Source organism: Prunus dulcis, chromosome 4, assembly GCF_902201215.1.
Source record: "Prunus dulcis chromosome 4, ALMONDv2, whole genome shotgun sequence".
NCBI lineage: Eukaryota > Viridiplantae > Streptophyta > Magnoliopsida > Rosales > Rosaceae > Prunus > Prunus dulcis.
Window position 1 is genome coordinate 10,747,351 of NC_047653.1, and position 24,767 is coordinate 10,772,117.

The 24,767-nt window shown below is 38.7% G+C and overlaps 2 protein-coding genes and 2 pseudogenes across 3 annotated transcripts; all 4 read left to right on the forward strand.

The window, feature by feature from the left end:
- Window positions 1-1,605: 1,605 nt before the first annotated feature.
- Window positions 1,606-3,606, forward strand: LOC117625350 (annotated as a pseudogene).
- Window positions 3,607-5,408: 1,802 nt separating this feature from the next.
- LOC117625351 lies at window positions 5,409-8,004 on the forward strand (annotated as a pseudogene). Its single transcript, XR_004585427.1, has 2 exons — window positions 5,409-7,723; window positions 7,814-8,004. The product of XR_004585427.1 is annotated as an L-type lectin-domain containing receptor kinase IX.1-like (transcript).
- Window positions 8,005-9,058: 1,054 nt separating this feature from the next.
- Window positions 9,059-11,372, forward strand: LOC117625352 (L-type lectin-domain containing receptor kinase IX.1-like). Its single transcript, XM_034356917.1, has 2 exons — window positions 9,059-9,068; window positions 9,326-11,372. Exons 1-2 carry the CDS (start codon window positions 9,059-9,061, stop codon window positions 11,290-11,292), a joined length of 1,977 nt encoding a protein of 658 aa, XP_034212808.1. The 3' UTR covers window positions 11,293-11,372.
- Window positions 11,373-20,641: 9,269 nt separating this feature from the next.
- On the forward strand, window positions 20,642-23,128 carry LOC117624939 (protein CUP-SHAPED COTYLEDON 2-like). The gene is made up of 3 exons (XM_034356473.1): window positions 20,642-21,397; window positions 21,492-21,775; window positions 22,320-23,128. Exons 1-3 carry the CDS (start codon window positions 21,205-21,207, stop codon window positions 22,914-22,916), a joined length of 1,074 nt encoding a protein of 357 aa, XP_034212364.1. The 5' UTR covers window positions 20,642-21,204; the 3' UTR covers window positions 22,917-23,128.
- The last annotated feature ends 1,639 nt before the right edge of the window (window positions 23,129-24,767 follow it).

The window sequence follows — 24,767 nt, forward strand, 5'->3', positions numbered from 1 at the left end:
GGGGGACGATGGGTTTCGAGAGGGAAAAGGTTATGAGGACCAAATTTGCCCTCAAATTAGGTTACACGTGCGCCTCATGTCTGATTTTTAACAGCAATTTGGATTAAATTGACTTAAATCTTACGGTTGGTCTAAAATTCGCAATATAAATTAGTTCGGGTGCTAAAAGCATTTCCACCCATTTGCCATGGCAAAAGGTAAGGGGAGGCAAGAGTTGGAATTAAGAACACCATATGATGGCGTTAGGTTCGCTTAGAAAAATTTCTTGTAAGCTACAAATCTTGACTTCACACATCATCACGCCTTCTACAGGAGTTTTTTTTATTTTTTCAATGTGAAATATACGGTTGAATAAATTTGTCTATATTATCAGCGAACTATCTTTTGTTGTTTCCCTATGGATATGGTTTTACCTCTATTAGCCATTCAATGCAATGTCTAGATTTTTATTTTTATTTTTTGGAGATAAAGAAGGGGCAAAGCCCCCAAGAAACAGACTACACGCACTGGTCTACACAGACTAGTCTAGAACGAACAATTCCAAGCAAATCATCAACAAGATAAGCACTTATCCAACTAGGGGCCTGCTCAAACACGCACAGCCCAAGATCCAGTTGATAACTCCAATTAGCCAATTAGTCAGCAACATCATTCTTCTCTCTAAAGGCACAACTAGGAAACTACTGCATAAGGTCACAACAGGTCCTAACCAAAGCAACTAAGAGCATCCACAATGGACTCCCTAAAATACCTCTTTAAACAAATTTTAGGGAGGATTTGAAAAAATACAACTCCAACCATGCTCCCTACCTCCTAAAATATGGAGATCTCTAGGAGCTCCTAAATCTGAGGAGAGAGAAATGACTTCTAGTGGCTCCCTATAATTTAATGCTGCTTTATTTAATGAGTATTTCAAACCTTTAATTAATGTTAATTATTTTTTATATGATTTTTTAATAAAGATGGACCAATTAAAAAAGAGTTATAGCATTTATGACTCCCTAAATTGGAGTTTAAATTTTATAGAGAGCTCCTAAAATAACTCTTATGTGTTTTTAGCTAAAATTTAACTAAAAAATAGAGAGGATGATTGTGGATGCTCTAAGGGATGCAAAGCAAGCATAGAAGAATTCTTACAAAGATTGACTGCAGTAGCTGAGTCAATTTCGATAATGAAACTACCGATAACATTCTCAATGGCTAACTTCAAACCAAAGAAAAGGCCCCATATCTCAGCCTCAAGAAGAAACAAAGTTGATCACTATACTTCTAAAACTTCCAACGACGATTTCCAAGTCTTCTCAATGTCAATGCTGCCGTCCATTCACTAATTTACGAACGAAACAAAGCACAATCCAAATACGTATAGACAAGAAATTTGGACCGTCAACTGGTCTTGGAGTGGAAGTTGGGCTATTCCCCCCACCCCAATTGGTCTTGGGGTGGAACCTTAACTTCCTTTACAGCAAGCAAAGAAAGATTTTATAAAAAAACAAAACAAAACAAGAACAGCACCTTTGTAGCTTTAACTCTGCAGTGATCTACATTCTGCACTATATAATAAGATATGATTATTCTGCAAACAGTCTCCACAAAAAGTTAGACATGGTTTTCAATAATTATGGGAAAGGGATCATCCCACTACACTCACCAAAGCTTATGTTCCTGCTTCTTCTCTTTTTTCTGTTCAACCCTTCTGCAACTCCTTTAACCTTCAACTTCCCAAGCTTTTCCAATGTCACCACCAACATATACCTCGAGGGTGTTGCTGATATTGATAGCAACCTCATCAGACTCACCACAAACCCCGAAGAAACTGGGAACGTAGTTAGAGCCACCTACCACGAACCCTTCGTCCTCCGAGAAAATGCAACCAGAAAATTTGCGGACTTCACCACAAATTTCACATTCAAGATTGATAATGGTCATGCCGATGGGATGCCGATGGGATGGTGTTCTTCGTAGAGCCAAATGGATCCTTACTCAACAGCGCAGCGGGAGGTGGTGGCAAGCTTGGCCTGCCTGTCGACGACCTGTCGGGAGACACCACAAGCCGAGTATCCGTTTGTGGCTGTGGAGTTTGATATCTTCAAGAACACAGTGCCAACCATCAGGGATCCAAACGGCGACCATGTGGGGATCGACATCAACTTTCTCAAGTCAAATATTACCATGCCTTGGATTAGTTACAACTCTAGCTCAAAAAATCTTAACGTTGCCTTCACGAGTTTTCTAAATGGTACAAACGGTATCCAAGTGGAGACAACCAGTTATCTTTCTTACATTGTTGATCTAAAACAATACTTGCCGGATTGGGTCATTGTTTGGTTCTCTGCTGCAACCGGTAACGAGCTTGCTGTGCATAAGATCCTCTCATGGAATTTTACTTCAACTGCTCTGGTTGATGAGGGCAACAAACCAGTATTTCCTGTGTCAATCCCCACTGTGTAACCTAAAATCATCAGGAAGTGCCAATATCAGACTCTTGATTGGGTTGGGTGGCGGTGGTTTTCTAATCTTGGTTGGTGGCTTGTGTTTGGCTTGGTTCACCTTTTGGAAGAGAATGAGAGCAGCAGGGGAACGTGATGGAGAACCCTTTTGTTAATAAACTGATTCATGAGGAACTTGAAAAGGGGACTGGCCCTAGGAAGTTTTCATACCGTGAGTTGGTTCGAGCAACGAGTAATTTTGAGGAGGGAGAGAATCTGGGAGAGGGAGGATTTGGTGGGGTCTATAGAGGCTTCATAAAAGACTTAAACTCATATGTTGCGGTTAAGAGAATATCCAGCGGATCTAAGCAAAGGAGTATGCATCAGAAGTGAGGATCATCAGTAGACTTAGGCATCGAAATTTGGTGCAACTAACTGGTTGGTGCCATGAAAAAAGAGAGCTACTGCTCGTCTATTAGATCATGCCCAATGGTAGTTTAGATTCCCATCTTTTCAAAGAAAAAAGCTTGTTAACTTGGCAGGTAAGATACAATATTGCTCAAGGTTTGGCCTCTGCCTTATTTTATCTACATGAAGAATGGGAACAGTGTGCTGCACGGTGATATCAAGTCTAGCAATGTTATGTTGGATTCAAATTTCAATGTGAAACTCGGGGATTTCGGGTTAGCTCGACTCGTGGACCATGGAGAAAGTCACAAACAACAATTATAGCTGGAACCAGAGGCTACATGGCTCTAGAATATGTTACTACAGGAAAAGCTAGCAAGGAATCAAATGTCTACAGCTTCGGAGTTGTTGCTTTGGAAATAGCCTGCAGGAGAAAACCGATCGATTTCAACTTAGAAAGTTTGATGAGAAATGGGTTTGGGAGCTTTATGGAGAAGGCAAAGTTATTCAAGCAGCCGATCCAAAACTCAATGGAGAGTTTGATGAGAAATCAATGGAGTGCGTGCTGATTGTTGGATTGTGGTGTGCACACCCGGATTATAAATTCAGACCTTCAATACAACAAGCGATTCAAGTGCTTAACTTGGAAGTTCCATTGCCCATTCTCCCATCAAAGATGCCGGTAGCCGCATATTTTGCTCCTCCTAGATTACTTTCAACATTGCTCAGTGAAACTATTAGTTCTGAAAGAGGTCAAACCGAGTCCTAGGAAATCACCAAGTCCTCTCAATCACCCCATCTTCTACAACAATATTTGTGACCATCAACAATACTTCAGTGCGCACAGCAGACCTAAGTTAATTTTTGTGATAATGCTGCATTTTTCTTTTCAAGATATTTTTGTATTGTATTGTGATATTGTCGCATTGCCGATTAAGTAAATAATAGGGCTGCTGTCCAAACTAACTGACTTAACTAACATAACGAACCCCCTACAAGGTCCACGTCAGCTAATTAAAATTTCAATAGTGTTGACCCGTTTCCTTTCATTTTTGTTTAGTTTAAAGTTTAACCCACGCCTAAAGCAGAATTAGTCAAATGAAAATTAGGAAAACCCACATTAACACTCAAACCTAAAATAAGATGGAGAGGAAAGGACCATGAAATTCACTTAAAAATACCACAAATCTTGATTACATCACATTATCACTTCTAGAAAGGAGTAAGAAAAACACCATACCATATGATAAAAAAAAATTGTGAGCTACGCGGTGGTATAAATTTGTCCATACTTCAGCAAACTCTGTCTTGTCTAGTTGTTAGTGCATATAATTTTTATTTATTTTTAATTCTTATTAGATAAAATATATTTCATGTGTGAAGGGATCCAACATTAGGGCCAACCCTTAAACGTCTTTTTCTTAATATATATTGACACGGACATATGATGAGTATCAAGCCATTTAAGTTAGACGCTACGGTCGCACACGAAATTTCTCTTTCAACATATCTCTTTTATCCATTCAAACAAGCTTGGTTAAGTTCATGTTTGTCCGAAAATCAAGAATTTTGATCAACTAATAGGGGTAATATAATTCTCATTCCCTTTCTTTTTATTCTCATTTCTTATATGTAAACATGTTATAAAAATGTAAATGCCCTACTACCCATATGATTGCCTACGCAATCTTAATTGACAAAAATCACTTGATTCCCGAAGATGTCAAATTATGGATGAATTTAGTATTAAATGGCATGATTATTTATTAGTAATAGGTTTGGACTCATTCCAATTCATTCTTCCCCTATGTTGGATATTGGAATGATTCAAATTCCTTACTTCCACTGCGTTTACTTACATATACGTAATAATGAATTATGGGAGTTACATGGTAAAATCCGTAATCATTCAAAACTAGGAATCATATCAACTAAGGGCAGTAGTTGATCTTATTCCAATTCCTTATTCCCAAATTCTTAAATTCCCTGATTCATGACTTCCCTCAATCTTTGTAAGAAGAGGTGATTTCAATTCAATTTAAGCATCGAAAGCAAGAATAGCACTCTCCTAGGCCCAAATTGTATGGTAGATGGAGTCCAAATGGCTAATGACTAGATTAATTAGTCGGTGATTGTGGAATAATTCCACATTATACAAAATATTCAAACTATCAAAGTACTGCTAAGGTACTGATTGGGAAGACCCACATTAAAAAGGCCATATAAAAATCAAAATTAAAATAAAATGGAAGAGATTTCTTGCAACCTTAATTATCCAAGTAAACCAGCACACCATTAATAAAAAATGGTAAAAGTATACAGTTGTACAGCATTTGCCCATATAATTTTAGTTACTTGTTCAGTTCTATAATTTGTTATATAAAACGTAGAGGTACATGTAGAAACATTTGAATCGGGTGATTAGCCATCATCAGCAAGATATTGCGACTCTCGAATCTGAATTTTAATCATTTCCAAGAGCCTTCTCAATGTCAACGCATCTGCACCCAAAATAATAAAAATAAAGACACCCACACCAAATGAGCCTATAGGAACAGTGAGTGCACCAAGGTCTGCCATTACCCAAGTGGAAATTAATTGACTTGAAATTGAACCATTTACATTTATAAGAGGATGCTTCCCGGCAACTGAACACAGATAAATATATACCATATCTCAGACTAAAAAGACAATGGCTGCTGGTTCTGGTTTGAATTGGTAAACAGCACCACTGTTTTAAGCGTCTAGGAAACCTTGCATACGATCTGCACAACCATTAGATGACAATTCTGCACGTACAAAAAGTTTGAAATGGTTGCTAATAACTTCGGGGACGGGATCATCCAACTCCACTCGCCAAAGCTTCTATCCTTCCTTCTGCTCTTGTTTCTGTTAAACCCTTCTGCAACTCCTTTAACCTTCAACTTCCCCAGCTTTTCCAATGGCACCACCAACATATCCCTAGAAGGAGATGCATATATTGATGGCAAATTCATCAAACTCACCAAAAAACCCGAAGAGCTTAAAGTGGCTGAGAACATTGGTCGAGCAACCTACCACAAACCGTTCCTTCTCCAGGAAAAAGCCACCGGAAAACTGGCCGATTTCACCACACATTTTACTTTCATCATTGATTCCGGCCACAGTGACGGGATGGTGTTCTTCCTAGCCCCAAATGGATCTTTAGCCAACATTGCAATAGGGGGTGGTGGCAAACTTGGCCTCCCCGTTGAAGACTTGCCAGGAGGCATGTCTAGAACTCAGTATCCATTTGTGGCAGTGGAGTTTGATATCTTCCAGAATACACAGCCAAGCATCCAGGATCCCCCGAGCGATCATGTAGCAATCGACATCAACTCTCTCAAGTCTAATATTACCACGACTTGGAATGGTGGTATTGACAAAGCAAAACTAAACAGCGCTTGGGTTAGTTATAACTCTAGCTCAAAAAATCTCAGTGTTGCCTTTACCAGTTTTCTAAATGGTACAAATGGCACCCAAGTGGAGATAATCAGATATCTTTCTTAAATGGTTGATCTGAAACAATACTTGCCAGATTGGGTCATTGTTGGATTCTCTGCTGCAACGGGCAATGACATTGCTGTGCATAGGATCGTCTCGTGGAATTTCACATCAACAGCTCTGGTTGATGAGACTACAATGAACAACACACAAGTATTTCCTCCGCCAAGCCCTAGTGCTAATCCCAAGTCAGGAACTTCCAACATACGACTCCCCATTGGGTTGGGTGTTGGTGGATGTATTATCTTGGCTGGTGGATTGGCTTTGGTTTGGTTCATGTTCATTTTTCGGAAGAGAAAGGCAGTGGGGGAAAGTGATGAGAATCCTGTTGTCAACTGTTTAATTGACGATGAATTTGAAAAGGGAACTGGCCCGAGGAAGTTTTCATACAGGGACTTAGCTCGAGCAACGAATAATTTTCATGAGGGGGAGAAGCTGGGAGAGGGAGGATTTGGAGGGGTTTACAGAGGCTTTATAAAAAACTTGAACTCATATGTTGCAATTAAGAGGATATCCAATGGATCTAAGCAAGGTTTGAAGGAGTATGCATCAGAAGTAAGAATTATCAGTAGACTTAGGCATCGGAATTTGGTGCAACTCATTGGTTGGTGCCATGAAAAAAGAGAACTACTACTCGTCTACGAGTTCATGCCCAACAGCAGTTTAGATTCCCACCTATTCAAAATAAATAGCTTGTTAAGTTGGCAAATCAGATACAAAATAGCTCAAGGTTTGGCCTCCAGCTTATTCTATCTACACGAAGAATGGGAACAATGTGTGCTGCACAGGGATATCAAATCCAGCAACGTTATGTTGGATTCAAATTTCAATGTGAAACTTGGTGATTTTGGATTAGCTCGACTTGTGGACCATGGAAAACAGTCACCAACAACAATTGTGGCTGGAACTAGAGGCTACATGGCTCTGGAATATGTTTCTACAGGAAAGGCTAGCAAGGAATCAGATGTCTACAGCTTTGGAGTGGTTGCTTTGGAAATAGCTTGTGGAAGAAAACCGATCGATCTCAATTTAGAAAGTAGTGAAATCGAAATGGTGGAGTGGGTTTGGGAGCTTTATGGAGAAGGGAAAGTTATTCAAGCAGCCGATCCAAAACTCTATGGACAATTTGATGAGAATCAAATGGAGAGCTTGATGACTGTTGGGTTGTGTTGTGCTCACCCAGATTATAGATTCAGACCTTCAATACAACATGCGATTCAAGTGCTTAACTTGGAAGTTCCATTGCCTATTCTCCCATCAAAGATGCCAGTTGCCACCTATTTTGCACCTCCAACATCACTTTCAATGTTGTCCAATCAAACTACTACTTCTGAAAGAGGTCAAACTGAGTCAGGCTGCTATAGGTATAGCACCAATTCTTTCCAAGTCACCCCATTTTCTACACCACAATTCTTGTCAACCGAGACTGAAGCCCAAATTTTGTCAGGATACAGTTATAGCACCAATTCCTCACAACTCACTGCATCTCCTACAACGCAGTTCTTGTCCATCGACACTGAAGCACAGTTCTTGTCCACGGACACTGAAGAACAGTTCTTGTCCATGGACACTGAAGAACAGTTCTTGTCCATCGACACTGAAGCACAAGTCTTGTCCATTGACGACACAGCAGCTTGAGCAATAAGCCTAAGTTAATAATTTCTAATAGACATGTATATATTCAAAGTCTTTTGTAATTTACTTTGTATTTAATCATTAAACTTAGGTACTTGACAGCATATTGCTGTAATTATGTTGTAATTATTTTATTTGTTTACAACTTAGTGTTTTGAGATATATCTTTAGGCAGATTTTTTTTTTTCTTTGGACGAAATCTTTAGGCAGATATACTAACACAGAAAGAGTGCAGAAAGACTAATGCTGAAATAGTGCAGGATAACAAACAGGGAGTCAGAGTAGCATTTCACTATCTTTAAACTGATATATATATAGAGTAATACATATGTTCGGATTATACATAAAACCTGGTTCTTCATTAACATAGTGATGGATGTCTGTTAAATTATCCACATTGACATTCATCATTCTCTTCTGTTTGTTTGTTGGAAAAAATAAAAGTGTAGGAAAAGCTTTCTTACTTTTTCTGTTGTCTTCTCTACACCAGGCAATGATGTGTGAAAAGAGGGGTTGGGGGAGACAAAGGGTGAGAGAGGGGTTGTTAAGGCTGGGAGGAATTTCTTTTTATTTTTCAGTTTTTAAAAAAAACAAAACAAAATTTAAGAATTTTTTATTTTATTTTTTCACACATTAGCATAAAGTGGCACTCCACTTGCCACGTCGCCAATTTAACAAAAATTAAAATGGTGAAGTTGACGGAATGTGTAATTTGGTTAAATTTAAAAAGGTTGAGTTTCATATTGATGAAATTGAAACCTCGTGACCCATTTTAATAATGACCCCAAACCTGTGAGGGTAAAATGTCGTTAATCCATTTCATATCTTTTACTTTTAATATCAAGCCATTCAAGTTGGAATGTTATCGTCGTGCATGAAAATTTCTATCTCAACTTATCTCTTTCATCCATGTTGACCAAAACAAAACGAGGTGATGAAACTCAAATCTGACTCGAGCCTTCTCAATGCAAAATGTCACTGAATTTGGACAAAAAAATTTCACCTGCCACACCATATGAGCCGGCCATTCTTTAAATTAGACAGAGAAATTTTAGACCGTCACCATGGTCATTGGTCTCCTGCCATCACCACTCTCTTAAATATTGACCAACCACTACTTGAATATGACAATGAATTAAGAAAAGTCACCTTTGCAAACAACAAAACCTATGACACAACAAAATACAAGATTCAAGGAGTCTAAATTTCATGTGTATATTTTTATTGCATACCACATCAAACTGAAAACTCAATGCAACTAAACATACATAAATACCATGTCAAGCTAAAAACTCAATTGCTTGTTTGCTAAAGTCTCTGCAAAAGGTTAGATATGGCACTCCAATCACTAAACCTTCTTCTATCCCTCCTCTTCTTTCTGTTCAGCCCTCTTGCAACTCCTTTAACCTTCAATTTCCCAAGCTTTTCCAATGCCACCACCAACATATCCCTCGAGGGTGTTGCTGATATTGATAGCAACCTCATCAGACTCACAAAAAACCCCGAAGAAAATGGGAACGTCGGTCGAGCCACCTATCGTGAGCCCTTCCTCCTCCGGGAAAATGCCACTGGAAAACTAGCTGATTTTACCACAACTTTCGCATTCATAATAGATTCAGGCCACGCAGATGGGATGGTGTTCTTTGTTGCGCCAAACGGATCCTTATCCAACAGCGCAGTAGGAGGTGGTAGCAAGCTCGGCCTCCCTGTCGAAGACCTCCCCGGAGACATCTCAAGGACTCAGTATCCATTTGTGGCAGTGGAGTTTGATATCTTCAAGAATACAGCGCCAACCATTAAGGATCCTGACGGCGATCATGTTGGTATCGACGTCAACTCTCTCAAGTCTAAAATTACCATGCCTTGGAATGGTGGTATTGAGGAAGGAAAACAAAACAGTGCTCGGATTAGTTATAACTCTAGCTCAAAAAATCTTAGTGTTGCCTTCACAAGTTTCCAAAATGGTACAAATGGTACCCAAGTTGAGGTAATCAATTATCTTTATTACATGGTTGATCTGAAACAATACTTGCCGGATTGGGTCATCGTTGGGTTCTCTGCTGCAACAGGTAATGAGGTTGCTGTGCATAAGATTGTCTCATGGAATTTTACTTCAACTGCTCTGGTTGATGAACCCAAGTCAGGAAATGCGAATCCCAATATAGGACTCCCAGTTGGTTTGGGTGTTGGTGGGTGCCTAATCTTGGTTGCTGGGTTGGGTTTGGTTTGGCTCATTTTTTGGAAGAAGGGGAAAGCAGCGGGGGAACATGATGAGAATCCTTTCGCTAATAGCTTTATTCATGAGGAACTTGAAAAGGGCACCGGCCCAAGGAAGTTTTCCTACCGCGAGTTGGCTCGAGCAACAAAAAATTTTGAAGAGGGAGAGAAGCTTGGAGAGGGAGGATTTGGAGGCGTGTATAAAGGCTTCATAAAAGACTTAAACTCACATGTTGCTGTTAAGAGGATATCCGGCGGATCTAAACAAGGATTGAAAGAGTATGCATCAGAAGTGAGGATCATTAGTAGACTAAGGCATCGGAATTTGGTGCAACTCATTGGTTGGTGCCATGAAAAAAAAGAACTCATGCTTGTCTATGAGTTCATGCCCAATGGCAGTTTAGATTCTCATCTTTTCAAAGAAAAAGGCTTGTTAACTTGGCAGATAAGATACAGTATTGCTCAAGGTTTGGCATCTGGGTTATTTTATCTACATGAAGAATGGGAACAGTGTGTGCTCCACAGGGATATCAAGTCCAGTAACATTATGTTGGATTCAAATTTCAATGTGAAACTTGGGGATTTTGGGTTAGCTCGACTTGTGGACCATGGAAAACAGTCACAAACAACAAATGTGGCTGGAACCAGGGGTTATATGGCTCTGGAATACGTTACCACAGGAAAGGCTAGCATGAAATCCGATATCTACAGCTTTGGAGTTGTTGCTTTGGAAATTGCTTGCGGGAGGAAACCCATCGATCTCAGTTTAGAAAGTAGCCAAATCGAAATGGTGGAGTGGGTGTGGGAGCTTTATGGAGAAGGCACGCTTATTCAAGCAGCCGATCCAAAACTTTGTGGACATTTTGATGAGAAACAAATGGAGTGCTTGATGATTGTTGGGTTGTGGTGTGCTCATCCGGATTATAAATTCAGACCTTCAATACAACAAGCGATCCAAGTGCTTAACTTTGAGGTTCCATTGCCCATTCTCCCATCCAAGATGCCCGTGGCCACTTATTTTGCTCCTCCAACATCACTCTCAATGGTGACCACCGACACTACTAGTTCTGAGGTCAAATAGAGTCTCACAACGTGGTTATAACATCGATTCCTCACAATTTACCCCATCTTCTACAACAAAAGTCGTCCCCATCAACAACATTTCAGTCTCCATGATAAGTCTAAGTTAATAATTGTGATAAACTGTATTAAAATATTTTGGAATTTATCTTTCAATTGTATTCATTTAATAGTTGACAGCATTGTTGTGTTCATGTTGTAAATACTTAATGAAGTTTTAACTATTTTCTTTGGAAAGGCTTCTTTCACTGTATACTGTTTTCTGTTTGTTTTCTCCTCTTTAACCATGTTCTGTATACTGTTTTCTGTTTGTTTTCTCCTCTTTAACCATGTTCTGTATGACTGTTTTCTGTTTGTTTTCTCCTCTTTAACCATGTTCTGTATGACTGCTTCAGGACCACAACACTCAACGTTTGTCTTTTATATGAGTATTAATGCTGTAGTGAATTTTTCGATACGGCCTTTCTTGGTGTTGGTGTGAAGGTATCTCTATTATTTTGGGAATTGGCCCTTTCTTTGTAATCTTTATATTATACATCATCGTAATGTCGTTTAAAATTGTCCAAAGATTGACCTTAGTGATCATCTGTGAACTCAGATACAGAAAATATAATAAGTTTTGTGCAACTGTGTCTCACTCATAAACTTTCACTCAAAGAAAATGTCAAAACACAGCGCATTACAATTTCAATCTTTTTTATTTATAAGCTTAGTCCATGCACAAAGCAGAATATTCAAATTCAAACTCAGAAATTATTGAGAGCGACAATAAAAAAAAATGACCAACAAACAAGCTAAAAATCAAACTGAAATAAGATGGGAACAGAAAATGGGGTTCAAGTAAAAATACCAGAAATGTTGATGGCTGCATTAAGCTCCTAACGATTAACCCCCATTTTTATAATCTGAAAGTTCCTGGTGCAGAGTGATGAGCTTGACTCGGCCAATAACATGCTCCTGACTCCTGAGGACGTAAAAAACAAACGTCATCCAACAACATAAGGATCAATTAAACACTGAAAGTGAATAGAACCAATGGTTCCAATCAACACCCACATACAAATTTCACCAAAGATCTCATCTTTATGAAATTGGAATTTGGGTTCGCTCTGCTGGTTCTTCTTCTGCAAGCAAATACCAAAGTTCGTCTGTATTTAATTTTGCATAACTAAAAGACGGTATTTCTTTAGGGAGATGACACGCTAGAATAGAAACGAACACGTAGCTCAAAAAAGAGAGAAGCCTCACAAGGAACAGAGAAGAGCCCGCACCACGATCAGGAGGCCAAGTCTAGCCCAAAATATTAAAAGATACACGAAACAGAGAAAACCCACGAAGGCATCAACCCCCTCATGGGACAAGCGATGTTATTCCATTCTAGCCTGATACAAAAGCCCAAAGAAGAGTGTGCCTGCGCAAAGCAACCCGCTTAACTAAGGGCATCCTAGAGTTACGGAGGTCCGCATGGATTGTTCAACGGCCATGTTACTAATTTACATGGTATATTGTTAATATTTCATGGGCTTATAAGTATATTATTAATAAATATATACATGTGTTATGATATAAGTGGATTGGCAACATCATGTCGTGGTATCCTCAAAACACCAAAAAAACTTCTCAATAGAACAAGTGCATCGAAACCTTCTATCTAAATGTGAAAACCACTCTTCCGCCAAGGTATGAACCATTTCTCCATCGAATTCCTCAAACACAATTTCCTTACAAATAAGGAATCAAAAATTATGTGGATTCCATGTTAACATCCATAATCAAATACCGTTACAATCATAAATATAATCAATTAGGAGAGTAGTTGATCTGATTCTAATTCTTTAATTACCATGTCTAAGTTCCTCTTCCATGCTAATTAAACATGCCATGAGGGGATCCAAATCTATAAGCTCAAAGCTCAATATGCTGGATATCGAACCCAAGCCTGCATTCACAGGGCCATAATGGAATAACAATACCAGCCCCGAAATTCCCTTGATGCTGATTTAAATTTAAATTTACATAAACCAAAACAAAAAAACAAAAACGAATGGACACGTCATGTGATCCCAAAAACAAAACAAACAGTCATGAATCTCATGATGGCCTCCAATCAAGTGAATCAAATCAAAACACAATGCCATATCAAATCGATTTAAAATCAAACATCACCTCCATGTAGCATTCAACCCTATCTTGATACATTTCAATGGCCCCACAAAGCATCACACTTGTTTAGTGCTGGTGTCATCTGAACCATCCATCATACCTCTTTTTTATGCATCATGATTCCATTTGTGTTAACCTCTAGGCGTTGACAAATGCTAAGCTTTTTAGTTTTGAGGACAACCGGATTGATTGAAAATTGATTTGATATTTTGATCTTATTCATGCATGCAACGTCAAGTTTTAATCAATTACCAAACAAAAAAAAGAAAAAGTAGTTTAATCAGTTTCCAAAGAATTTGGCTGAAAATTTTGCATTTTCCATAAGAACTCAACCAAAGTTTCATGGAATAAAAGTCAAATCATCATGATGAATATGTACCCCTAAGAAAAAAATGGAAGTCCTTTTTTTAAACGGAAACTACATGGGTACGCAAGTTTGAAAATATCAAAATAAGACATGAGGTAACAATTCAAGGGCAACTCATGCTCCTATAACTTGGACGGTGAAAGCCCGTACATAAAAATGAAAGTTGCAAAATATAAATAATTTTGATGTGAGTCTTTGTTTCCCACGGGAGTAGAAATTACAAAAAATTTATGGAAAAAAAAAAAACATTAGGGGAAATTTTGGTGTATGATATGAGCAAGGATCACGAGCACCACTAGGGTTACGACAATTTTGGGACCTCATGTGACAAAATGGTATTTTTCCTGCTATAGAAAGCGACCCAAAGTAGAATTACTTGTGGGCAGGGTAGATTGATGGAATAATGCATCATGCATGCATTTTCAATCACTTTCTTGCTAAGAATCATGGAGAGATTGGTATGATATTCAACCCAAACCTTAAAAGTGCCTCAAACCGCCTGCATATGGATATACCACTCTCATTGGAAATCCTGATGCTTTTTTTATCATTTAAAGTCTTGTTTGGACTCAAGGAAAACGAAAAGGACTTTGTAAAAGACTACTGATGTGAGTCACAACCCATCTAAAAAGATATGCAAAATTTTGTTTCAATCATCCTTCCCTTTTGGGGCTTTTCATCCCAAGTTTTTACCCTTTTTTTTCTTTTTGGATCCAGAAGAATCTCCCATTTCATAGAGCGTTATTTGAAACTTATCTTACTGTTTGTAATCAACAAACTGCAAAATACAGAAACACAAATCCATTCACTATAGAAAACATATAAAACAATGAAATTTCTTTCCTATATGCATAAAACAAAGAAACTGAGGCCAAAATAGAAGTCACGGACAACCGAATATCCCACACAAAAGAAAAATTCATAAATTCACCACTATTACTGTTGTTACTTGAGGCGTTGTTGCTCATCTGTTGTTAAAGCCATTTGTGGGGTAACTTGAAATAAATATTTCCTACAATTAGATAGAAGACAATCAGAATACATCAATTTAAAATTTTAATGCTTCATGAATTCCTTTTTGTTAACGATATGCCTAAGCCTGAGAAGTTGTACGAGCAAGCAACTGTGTGGTGTTGTAATTTGCAAGGGGTACAAAATTAAATTTTGGTCGTGTCCCCAAAGCCAATATCATTTAAATTAGGCGGCCGAGGACACAATACACCCATCAGCAATGATAAATAATGGAATAGAGCGCACATCCACGAAAGAACCCAACCTCACGGGAGGACACGTACGGTGGACCCATAAGCTGATGTTGACGTGTCAAAATCAGAGGCGTAGGAAATATAGGGTAGCATTATTGAGACGAGACGACTGACACACGCGATTATTGTAATCAGGGCATTTCGGGGCGAGGTGGGGTTCGGGGGAAAATGGTTGCGTACAGTGCGCACCACAGTACCACCAGTGCTGCTGGGGCCGGCGAGCGGGACCCACAGACCCAGATGGAGAGAAGAAATTTAAAAGCGTTAAGCGCCGTTGGTGGAGGGCGGCGGGGTGATTTCACGTTGTCGTCACGCGCGATCCGCAAGCACAAACGTGATCGCTCTCGATCTACGCGCGTTGTTTTTTATGCCAACCCCGCTACAAGACGTGGCTTTTTTTTTTCTTTTTTTTTGAAGCTCCCAAAATATAAGTCTTTGGCTGTGGTTGGATTCAAACGGGGGTTGGGTAACTATGTCCTTTTTCTTTTTCTTTTTTCTTTATTTTTGCTGGGGTGTTTTAGTCTTTTCGGTGTGTTCATGTGAAAAACATAAAGAGTGTTATATCCATAATATAAAAATAAATTCTTCTATAGTTCGTGGATGGACATTATTATCTTCACTTTTTTTTTCTCTCTTTTTTCCTCTAAATTGGAAGGGAATATATACAACCTAATCCCAAGACTTTTGGTAACTGAATTTTAATCATACGATAAGATTAAACAATTATTTAACACTGGTGTGAAATTGATTTCATCCATTTGATTGAATAGCAATATTCATATCATCATAATATTACAGGGTTAATCGTTTTATTAGTCTCTAAATTTATACCCAATTTGCATTTGAGTATCTTAATTTTCAAAATGGTTCTCGTAGTCCGTTAACTTTATAGGACAAATGGTCCTACCGTCAATTTTATTAACTTTTCTGTTAAATACAGGGGCAAAATGGTATTTTTGCATCAAAATTGATTAAAATATGAATAAAAAAATTAAAAAACTAAAAAAATTAAAACTAAACTCTCACTCTCCCCTTCTATCCCGATTTCTACTCCCCAAAACTTGATTTATCTTTTTTTTTTTTTTGGTTTTTTATTTGATTGTCTTGTTATTATTTTAAAGATATGATTTTTTATTCATTTTTTTGTTTTAACATAAAAATACCATTTTGCCCCTGTATTTAACAGAAAAAGTTAACAAAATTGACGGCATGACCATTTGCTCTAACGAAAGTGAAGTTAAAGGACCACGAGAACCATTTTGAAAATTGAGATACTAAAATGCAAATCGGGTTTAAGTCCAATGACTAATAAAACGATTAACCCTAATATTACAACTCATATTGTGTTGCTGTTTAATCTTTTACAGGTATTTTTGTTCCCAAAATACGCCTGTACTTTAATATTTGGTATTTGGTATCTTCCACATTTTTAAGAGCTTATATTGGATTAATTTATGTTTTTTTTTAAAATCATTCGCTAGGGAGGGAGATGGTGGAGAATTAAATTTGGTTGCCTCAAGATTGTCTTTTACATGAATCGACCTCTTAATGAACCTGAAAATGAATCTAAAAAACAAAGGTCAATGACATATTCAAAAAGAAAAGTGAAGATAAATTTTTATTTATTATAAAGAGCGATAATATTATATTGATAAGAACAAAAATAAATACAAAGTCATTATGGTGTCAAATATGGATAAATTTTCTCCGGTGACCAAACGCAACAAGAAGTTGAATTGATATGGAGAGAATCACGCACAACCCACAAACTGATTAAATTTTATGATTCAACAACCAAAAGCATGCCTACTCAAACGTACAATGCAAATCCAACACGCAATAGTCGAAATGGCAGGTTCATATTGAAAACTAAAAACTAAAAAGAAATAAAACTAACAAACGACAACAAACTCCTAAAGAGTTCTCCACATCCTCTTGGATAAGGGGTGGGCATGTGTTGGGTTGGGTCGGTTTTAATCTCAACTCGTAATCCAACCCGATATGTAGCGATTTATAATTTCTTCAACGCAAGACTTGCTCATTGTTAGGCTAACCCAACCCAACCCAAACTTTTTGTGATCGAGTTGGGTAGTTCAGTTAGGTTAACTCAAAATTAAGCCTACTTTTAAGTTTTGGTTCCAACCTAAAACCCAATCTATACATAACGGTTTATGATTTTTTAAACCCAAGACCCGCTCATTTTTAAGACAACCTAATCCACTATGATTAGGTTAGGGAGTTCGGTCGAGTTGACCCGAAATTGTGCTCATCCCTACTCCCAAGTGACTTCAAGAGAGCCATTCTGGCTAAACCCTAACCCAATGCAACTAGAAATCTTTCAGTCATTGCAGCTCCAAACCCATGTTGAAGACTGACAATTGGAGCTAAGTCCTTGTGTATGTAGGGCAAATGTCGGCAACTGTAATAACGACGACATCGTTTCACAGTGACTACTTCTACACCACAAAATAAATAACAAAGTAAAATAAAAGGAATGAGGGAGAGAATGACAGAATAGGGGAAGGAAAGAGAGGAAGACGGCCAACCCCCAAAAAGGGCCACGCCTAGGGTTTCTTTTCTTAGGGTTTTCTCATAAATGTTTTTTCATGAGAAAGGTTCGTGTGAATTTGAACATGTAAAGCCGAAATTATTAATTATTAAGATTGAGACAATTCCATATCATCTTGCATACAATATAGAATATACCAAACAAGTATAATATACCTAAAGCATAGTACCTAGTTGAACATATACCAAATATGTAGGGTTGGGCATTTCAAACTGTAAATCGAACCAAATCGACCGGCTCAGTTCACAACTAATGCATAATGCATTTAAGAGATACACCTCACCACTGTATTGGCAAGCCTTCTTGTGCTGTAATTGTACAATCAACATATATATATATATATATATATATGAGAGTTTCCTGCTCCAATAAAATTAATGAGAGAGAGAGAATTAGGGTGAGAAACCCTAAATCATATTTTCACTTTCTAATGCTTCCACAATTCTCTTATGTCTCCCTAACACTGTCTAATTGTAATTGAGTCACACCGAATCATTGTTCGAAGAACCGACATCATTATTTTTCCAAGATGGTGATTTGGCGTTGGTGGCGAGAATTCCTCTACCGAGGTTAGTATAAAGCACGTTTGAAATTATTTTACGACAAGGATTTGCTTAACGTAGAATAATTCATAAGTAATATACCTATCGTATAGTGCCTATACATATATCTAGTGAGTATATATTGTACCTACAAGTCATAGTACCTTATCAAACCCTATATCCATATATTATATCTAATAAAATACAACTACCTTATCAAATTACCTATACCATATAATAGAGTTATATCCATAAACAATATATTCCTAAATCATAGAACCTAAAAGAACCACCAAGCAAGAACTTGGTATGCATTCCCACAAGCCAAAGGAGGACAAATGTGATCGAAGAATTAGAGCAAACATTCAGGACATGACATACTTTTTTACGGCCCCTTATAAAAAAGTGCAAAAGTTCATACAAAGTAAATAAATGTGAGGGTGACACATTTGGTGTTCATAACACATGAAACGTGTGGCATTAAATTATACACTAATCTGTCAATTTCCATAAAAATTTCCACCTGTTCCCAAATCCCAAACATGATGTAATAGTCACAATGGCCGAAGAAAGCGTCTGAGCCAATCTGCTGCTTGGCCGTCCATTTGACATTTCGAATGGGGAAGAAGAAAGAAAGAGCAACAGAAGAGAAGCCGTGAATCCCAAGCCATAAAGCAAAAAAGTCACAGAGGATGCCAAAATAAGGAGAAGATCGTGGGGGATTTTTTTTCACCTTTTTCTGTTAAGCCTACTGTTATGAAGCGCCTTGACAACTAGAAAAAAATGCAAAATGGAAGCAAATCTAAGCAGCTGCAAATTGAAATATTGTCCGTTCTCCAATGTCAAAAATAAATAAAAAAATGTGTGCGTGTGAATTGAGAGACCCAAGCATGCAGATTGAAGAGATGATTTGATGTAAAGCCTGTGTAGGGTGGGGTTGTTTCTAAAAATCCGAGCACGATGTGTCAAAATCCCATTGCATCAATCTCTTCTCTCCCACCTCCCCCCACCACCTTCTCTCTTTTGAAATCTCTGATTGTGATGGATTGAATGGATGGATGGATGGATGGGATTGCTGAGTCGATCCATGCATGCTTAATTTAATCATTTCGTCTGTTGAATTTTGAACCACCCCATTTATTTATTTATTTTTTAGGTGTAAAATCAATAAATCAACTTCACCAACCATTCCTGCTCCTTTTCACCTTTTTTTTTTTTTTTTTTTTTGCCTTTCAGTTTTTACCTTCCTTCCCCTTCCCTCTTTTCTGATGGGAAAAAAATGTCCAATTTCTACTTCCAGTAAGATTTGTTTTTCCTACACTGTAAAGCATTCATCGTAAATATGGCATAAAAGATGAGGTCAGGGCTCTCAGAAACTCAAGAGCTTTGTGTGATTACATTGCAACCCTTTTGAGATTTTTAACCAATATTTTTTTATTGGGTTACATTTAGAGGAAAGAAACTCTAGGGTTTCAATCTTGGGTGCCAAGCACGGAGAGAGGAGGAGGGACACAACCACTGTGCTAACCTCACTCGTCTTTAACCTGTCTTTTATTATAACAACAAATAAATAAATAAAATATTGAGGTTATAAATTTACTCAATCCTGCTTCCACTGCAGAGCAAAATTTTGCCATTTTCTTCAGCTTGGTATCAGAAATTGAGTACGATTGGTGAAGTGATGATCAAATTAATTACAAGGGTAATAATAAAGTGGCAAGTTTTTTTTGGGTTGAAATTACTAAGTTTGGATTTGGAGGACAAATCTGCAGGATTTAGAGGGTAAAAACCTACTATATCTACAAGCCTTGGTTTTTAGCTACTTCCCTTACCGAGTGTAATATTTTTGTCTTATGGGCCAAACGGTGGTTGTACTTCAATTAGCATGAAATTGTGATGTGTGTCAACCAGTAAAGGTGACTCTCAAACAGTTTTAAAAGTCAGTGTGTACCAAAATCCAATCTCTCTCTCTCTCTCTCTCTCTACTTCCAAAGCTCCAGTTCTTTACCTAAACCAAAAGATTAAAGGAAGAAAAAAGTGAATGCGAATACAGATAATGGGTTTGCAGAAATGCCAGAAGCCTCGCATTCTATAGTTTTTTTTGGTATACTTGGAGATTATGATCATCAAATTTGGCAGAGATAAATAATATAATAATTAACAGAGATAGATGGTGTGTATTTAATTACCATGCCCTCTGTATCTATGGGATTATTTATTGTATGTACTGTGCTGACAGGGGAGATATGCAACAGCTTTATCGATACATGGTGAAAATCTCTACCTCTCCTTTTTTTCTCTATTTAAAAAATAGAAGATTGAAAAAAAATGAAAGTTTTGCGCTTGTTTGTTTCTCTCTCTCAAAACTCAAAAGGACCCTCTCATAAAACTACTTTCTGTTCCCTCCGTTTCATTTTCTTCACTGACAGAGGAATACCTGCACACTTTCTCACGCACGCACGCATACTCAAAACAGAGTACCCTAGCAGCAGCAGCAGCAGAGCCCACTCCCTCAGACACATACATCACTTTCTCTCTCTCACAATATCTCTCTTTCTCACTCCCCATAGAGAGAGAGAGAAAGAGATTAAGAAAGAGAGAGAGATAATGGATATGATAAGAGCCATGGCAGAGAGTGATCAGAGAGAGAACAGAAGAGGACAGAGCAGAGCAAACACAGAGATTTTTCCAGCCATATCATACCTTACCTTATTATTTCGCCTTTTCCCTCTGCCACTCAGATTCATCAACTCCCTATGAAAAGCCCATCTCACACTCTCCCTCCTCCCCCCTCTCAATTTCTCAACCCAAACCCAACCTTTGCATCTACAAAACAAACAAACTCTTTCCCCCTTCCACTTCACCCTTTCATAAACCTACATCAACATTCCTCAACAACCACTCTCTTTAACAGTTAGACCCTAAATTCTCTTCCGGGTTTTCTTTAGAACAGCTCTTTGGTCTTCCTTCCTTCACTTCAAGCTAGCTTCTTGCTTGTTTTGTTTCCATGGACATCATGAGCTTCACTGGTCATTTTGATCACGGCAGTGACACCCATTTGCCACCAGGCTTTCGCTTCCACCCAACTGATGAGGAACTCATCACCTACTATCTCCTCAAAAAGGTCCTTGACAGCAGCTTCACTGGCCGAGCCATTGCTGAAGTCGACCTCAACAAGTGTGAGCCATGGGAGCTCCCTGGTAAATAATTCTCATGTTCATTACAATATTTCTTTTCAATTGAATTAATTACTTAATTGGTTTCTGAATGTTGGGTTTTGATTAATTTTTGCAGACAAGGCAAAGATGGGGGAGAAAGAGTGGTACTTTTTCAGCCTCCGCGACCGGAAATACCCAACTGGGCTCAGAACCAACAGAGCTACCGAAGCTGGGTACTGGAAAGCTACTGGGAAAGACAGAGAGATTTACAGCTCCAAGACTTGTGCTCTTGTTGGGATGAAGAAGACCTTGGTTTTCTACCGTGGCAGAGCTCCAAAGGGTGAGAAAAGCAACTGGGTCATGCATGAGTACCGCCTTGAAGGCAAATTCGCCTACCACTATCTCTCCAGGAGCTCCAAGGTCCTCTCTCTCTCATGCACACAGATTAATCTACTGTTTTTCTTTAAAAAAAAGTTTTAAACTTTAGTGATCTCATGCTACTCTCAACGTGCATTTCCACATGTAAGTCTTAGATCTTTAATTAATATCATTTGTGGTTAGGGTTAGGTAAAGTAGTTGATGAAGATTGTCGGTACACTATATCTCATAACGAAATATCTACTAATGGCCGTTAGATTTCATCTCTTCTATGGTATAGGCTCTGTACCTTCATAGCATCAGTCAAACACATGCATAACAGAAATGCGTCCTCTCCTTTATACTTTTGAAACACATTGCATTTTCGTTATGATAATGCTTCTTCTGAGACCTACATTTCGAATTAATACATGCATTATTTGTCTGCCACATTAAAAATTAAATCAAGTACATCTTCTGTTGCCTATTTATCAAATCCTACATAAAATCTTCTGCTAATCTGCTACTGGCATTACTAATAATTTGCGTTAAAAAGCTGACTTGTTTCACAATGTTCTCTGCTTGGCATTGATTCGAACACGTGCAGGACGAGTGGGTCATTTCCCGGGTTTTTCAGAAGAGCAGCGGGTCGACGACAAACGGACCCGGATCCAAGAAGACCCGAATGAGCAACGGCTCCACCAGCAGTATCAGTCTCTACCCAGAACCCAGCTCGCCCTCCTCCGTCTCCCTCCCGCCGCTCCTCGACTCTTCCCCTTATCAAAATATGAACACCGCCGGCCTCACCGACCGTGACAGCTGCTCTTACGACAGTACAATCCCGAAGGAGCACGTGTCCTGTTTCTCCACCAACCCCAACAGTGGCTTCAACCTCTCTTCCTCGTGCTTCGACTTAGCTCACGCCCAGCCTCCGCCGCAGCCAAGCTTCGGTGGCGTCTCGGCTTTCCCGAGCCTCAGGTCTCTGCAGGAGAATCTCCAGCTGCCCTTCTTCTTCTCCCCAATGTCGGGTCATCAGCCTGTCCACGTCGGCAGTTCCGGCGGTAGCGGCGGCTCAACGATCGACCTGGGTGGCTTAAGCTCTGCCGGCAACTGGCCGACTCCGCCTCACCAGGAGGAGCCCAGGACCGTGGGCCCCACCGAGCTGGATTGCATGTGGACGTACTACAAGACTGAATGCCTTTGAATTTTGAGGGTCGTTTAGACTTTTCGTGGAAAATGACCGGTGAAAGCAATTAGTATTAGGGGCAGTTTGGGTATTTCAGTGCACGTTTTCAATTAGTTTCAATTTGTTTTTTTTTTACTGTGTATGATTATGCTGACGACTCTATGACTCTGTGGGTGTACCGTGATGATGTTTTTTTAACTTAATTGGAAGGTAAAATTAGTAAGTGCTTATTTACTGTGGGAAATGCCGGGTGGTGGTGGTGGTATGGTATATTTATTTTTATGGTAATTGATTGGGGTTAGTGTTGTGACCGGCTGGTGAGTCTGAAGTTCTGATGCACCTGCAGGTGCAGCTGCATCGTCATCATCATCATATCAGATGTTAATTATGTATATATCAGTGGCTTTTTCTGATATTAATAATGTGCGTTGCTTTGCCTTAAATGGTGTTTTGCAATATGCTTTTTCTGATGCTTTAAAGCGACTTTAGACGTATATTTATATACTGTTTGATGTTTATGATCAATGTGGACCTCGGTGAATTGGGATTTGGATTCTGCATATTGGGTTTGCCCCCATTTAATATATAACAGCAGATGTACAGATTTGAGTGCTTTCCGTTGCATTATCCAAATTGGTAGATGGCAAAGTGCATGCGTATGGAATACAGGATTATGGGTTATAGTCGTTCATGTCCATGTACACGTGAGCGACTTCCATAATTACATTGACATGTTGTCTCTCTTTAATTTTAGACGCATTGAGCGATTGTCATCCAAATTCTCTAAGTATGAAATGGACCCGAAAAAACACTAACAAAATGATACATTTTTGTTTAGATTGTAGATCTTAGCTTAAAATATGAAGAATCTGGTATTCAACACCTTACCGACAATATCATCAGTTAACACAATCATACATCAAGAACATAAGCCCTTAACATAAACCAATTGCTATGTGTTATATGTTATTGTGATGTGTAGCAATCGGTTCTGCCGGATATTATGGTTGAATTTTGCATTATCCAACAATTCATTAATGGTTGGTTGAATTTTGGTGGACATAGATAGCTACCTTTCACGAGTGGAACATACCCTCTATCTCTAGGGTTAAGGGGAACTTGAGGACACTGGTTGGTGCTCTAGCAGAACGGACACATTTAGTACTCTCTGTTACATTTGTGCTCTTTTTAGCTTATAGCTTAGGTCAGGGACCATCTAAAACCCTAGCCAAACACATTATGCAACCCAGCATTTAATTTTTCCTCACTATTTGGACGGCTGCCAAACACCCTTTTTCATTTTCATTTATTTTTTCTGCACGAAAATAAAAGAAAGAAAAAAGATAGAGAAATTAAATGGGGTATGCTAGCTGCTTTGCAGAATTGCTGTCATCACAATGGGGGCTAAATTTGGATCTGGGTTTCGTTTTCTTAGAGCCATTATTTAAGTTGTGGAAGAAAATGCAGAGAGGTGCAGCAGCAGAAACCTCAGAGAGACTCAGAGGCTTGAAAAAACAAAAAACATGTAACAAAAAATATTGAGTGTATCAAATGCAATCATGCCAGAAGTTGATCTCCTGCCAGGTGGAGGGCAGGCATTGGGGGAGGGCCATGATGAACGGTGATGATGAAGGTGGATGTGGTCAGCAGTTTTGGTACATTAAGGTTGAAATTGAGGGTTTGATGTGTGTGTGTATGGCTAGGCAATGAGTACTGCGACATATTTGGAAATAGGGTGCCTGGGGGTACGTGGGACCATTTGGGGTTTTGTTCATGGAAATAGGCATAGCACGCGGGGTACTCTGTTTGGTTTGAGTTTTCAGACTTTCTTGTAATGAATTTTTCTGATGGTGAAGTATGGGTTTGAAG

Coding starts and splice junctions, on each gene's coding strand:
- LOC117624939 (XM_034356473.1), top strand. CDS start 21,205: ATGGACATCATGAGCTTCACTGGTCATTTTGATCACGGCAGTGACACC. Junction 21,398..21,491: donor TGAGCCATGGGAGCTCCCTG/GTAAATAATTCT, acceptor TAATTTTTGCAG/ACAAGGCAAAGATGGGGGAG. Junction 21,776..22,319: donor ATCTCTCCAGGAGCTCCAAG/GTCCTCTCTCTC, acceptor GAACACGTGCAG/GACGAGTGGGTCATTTCCCG.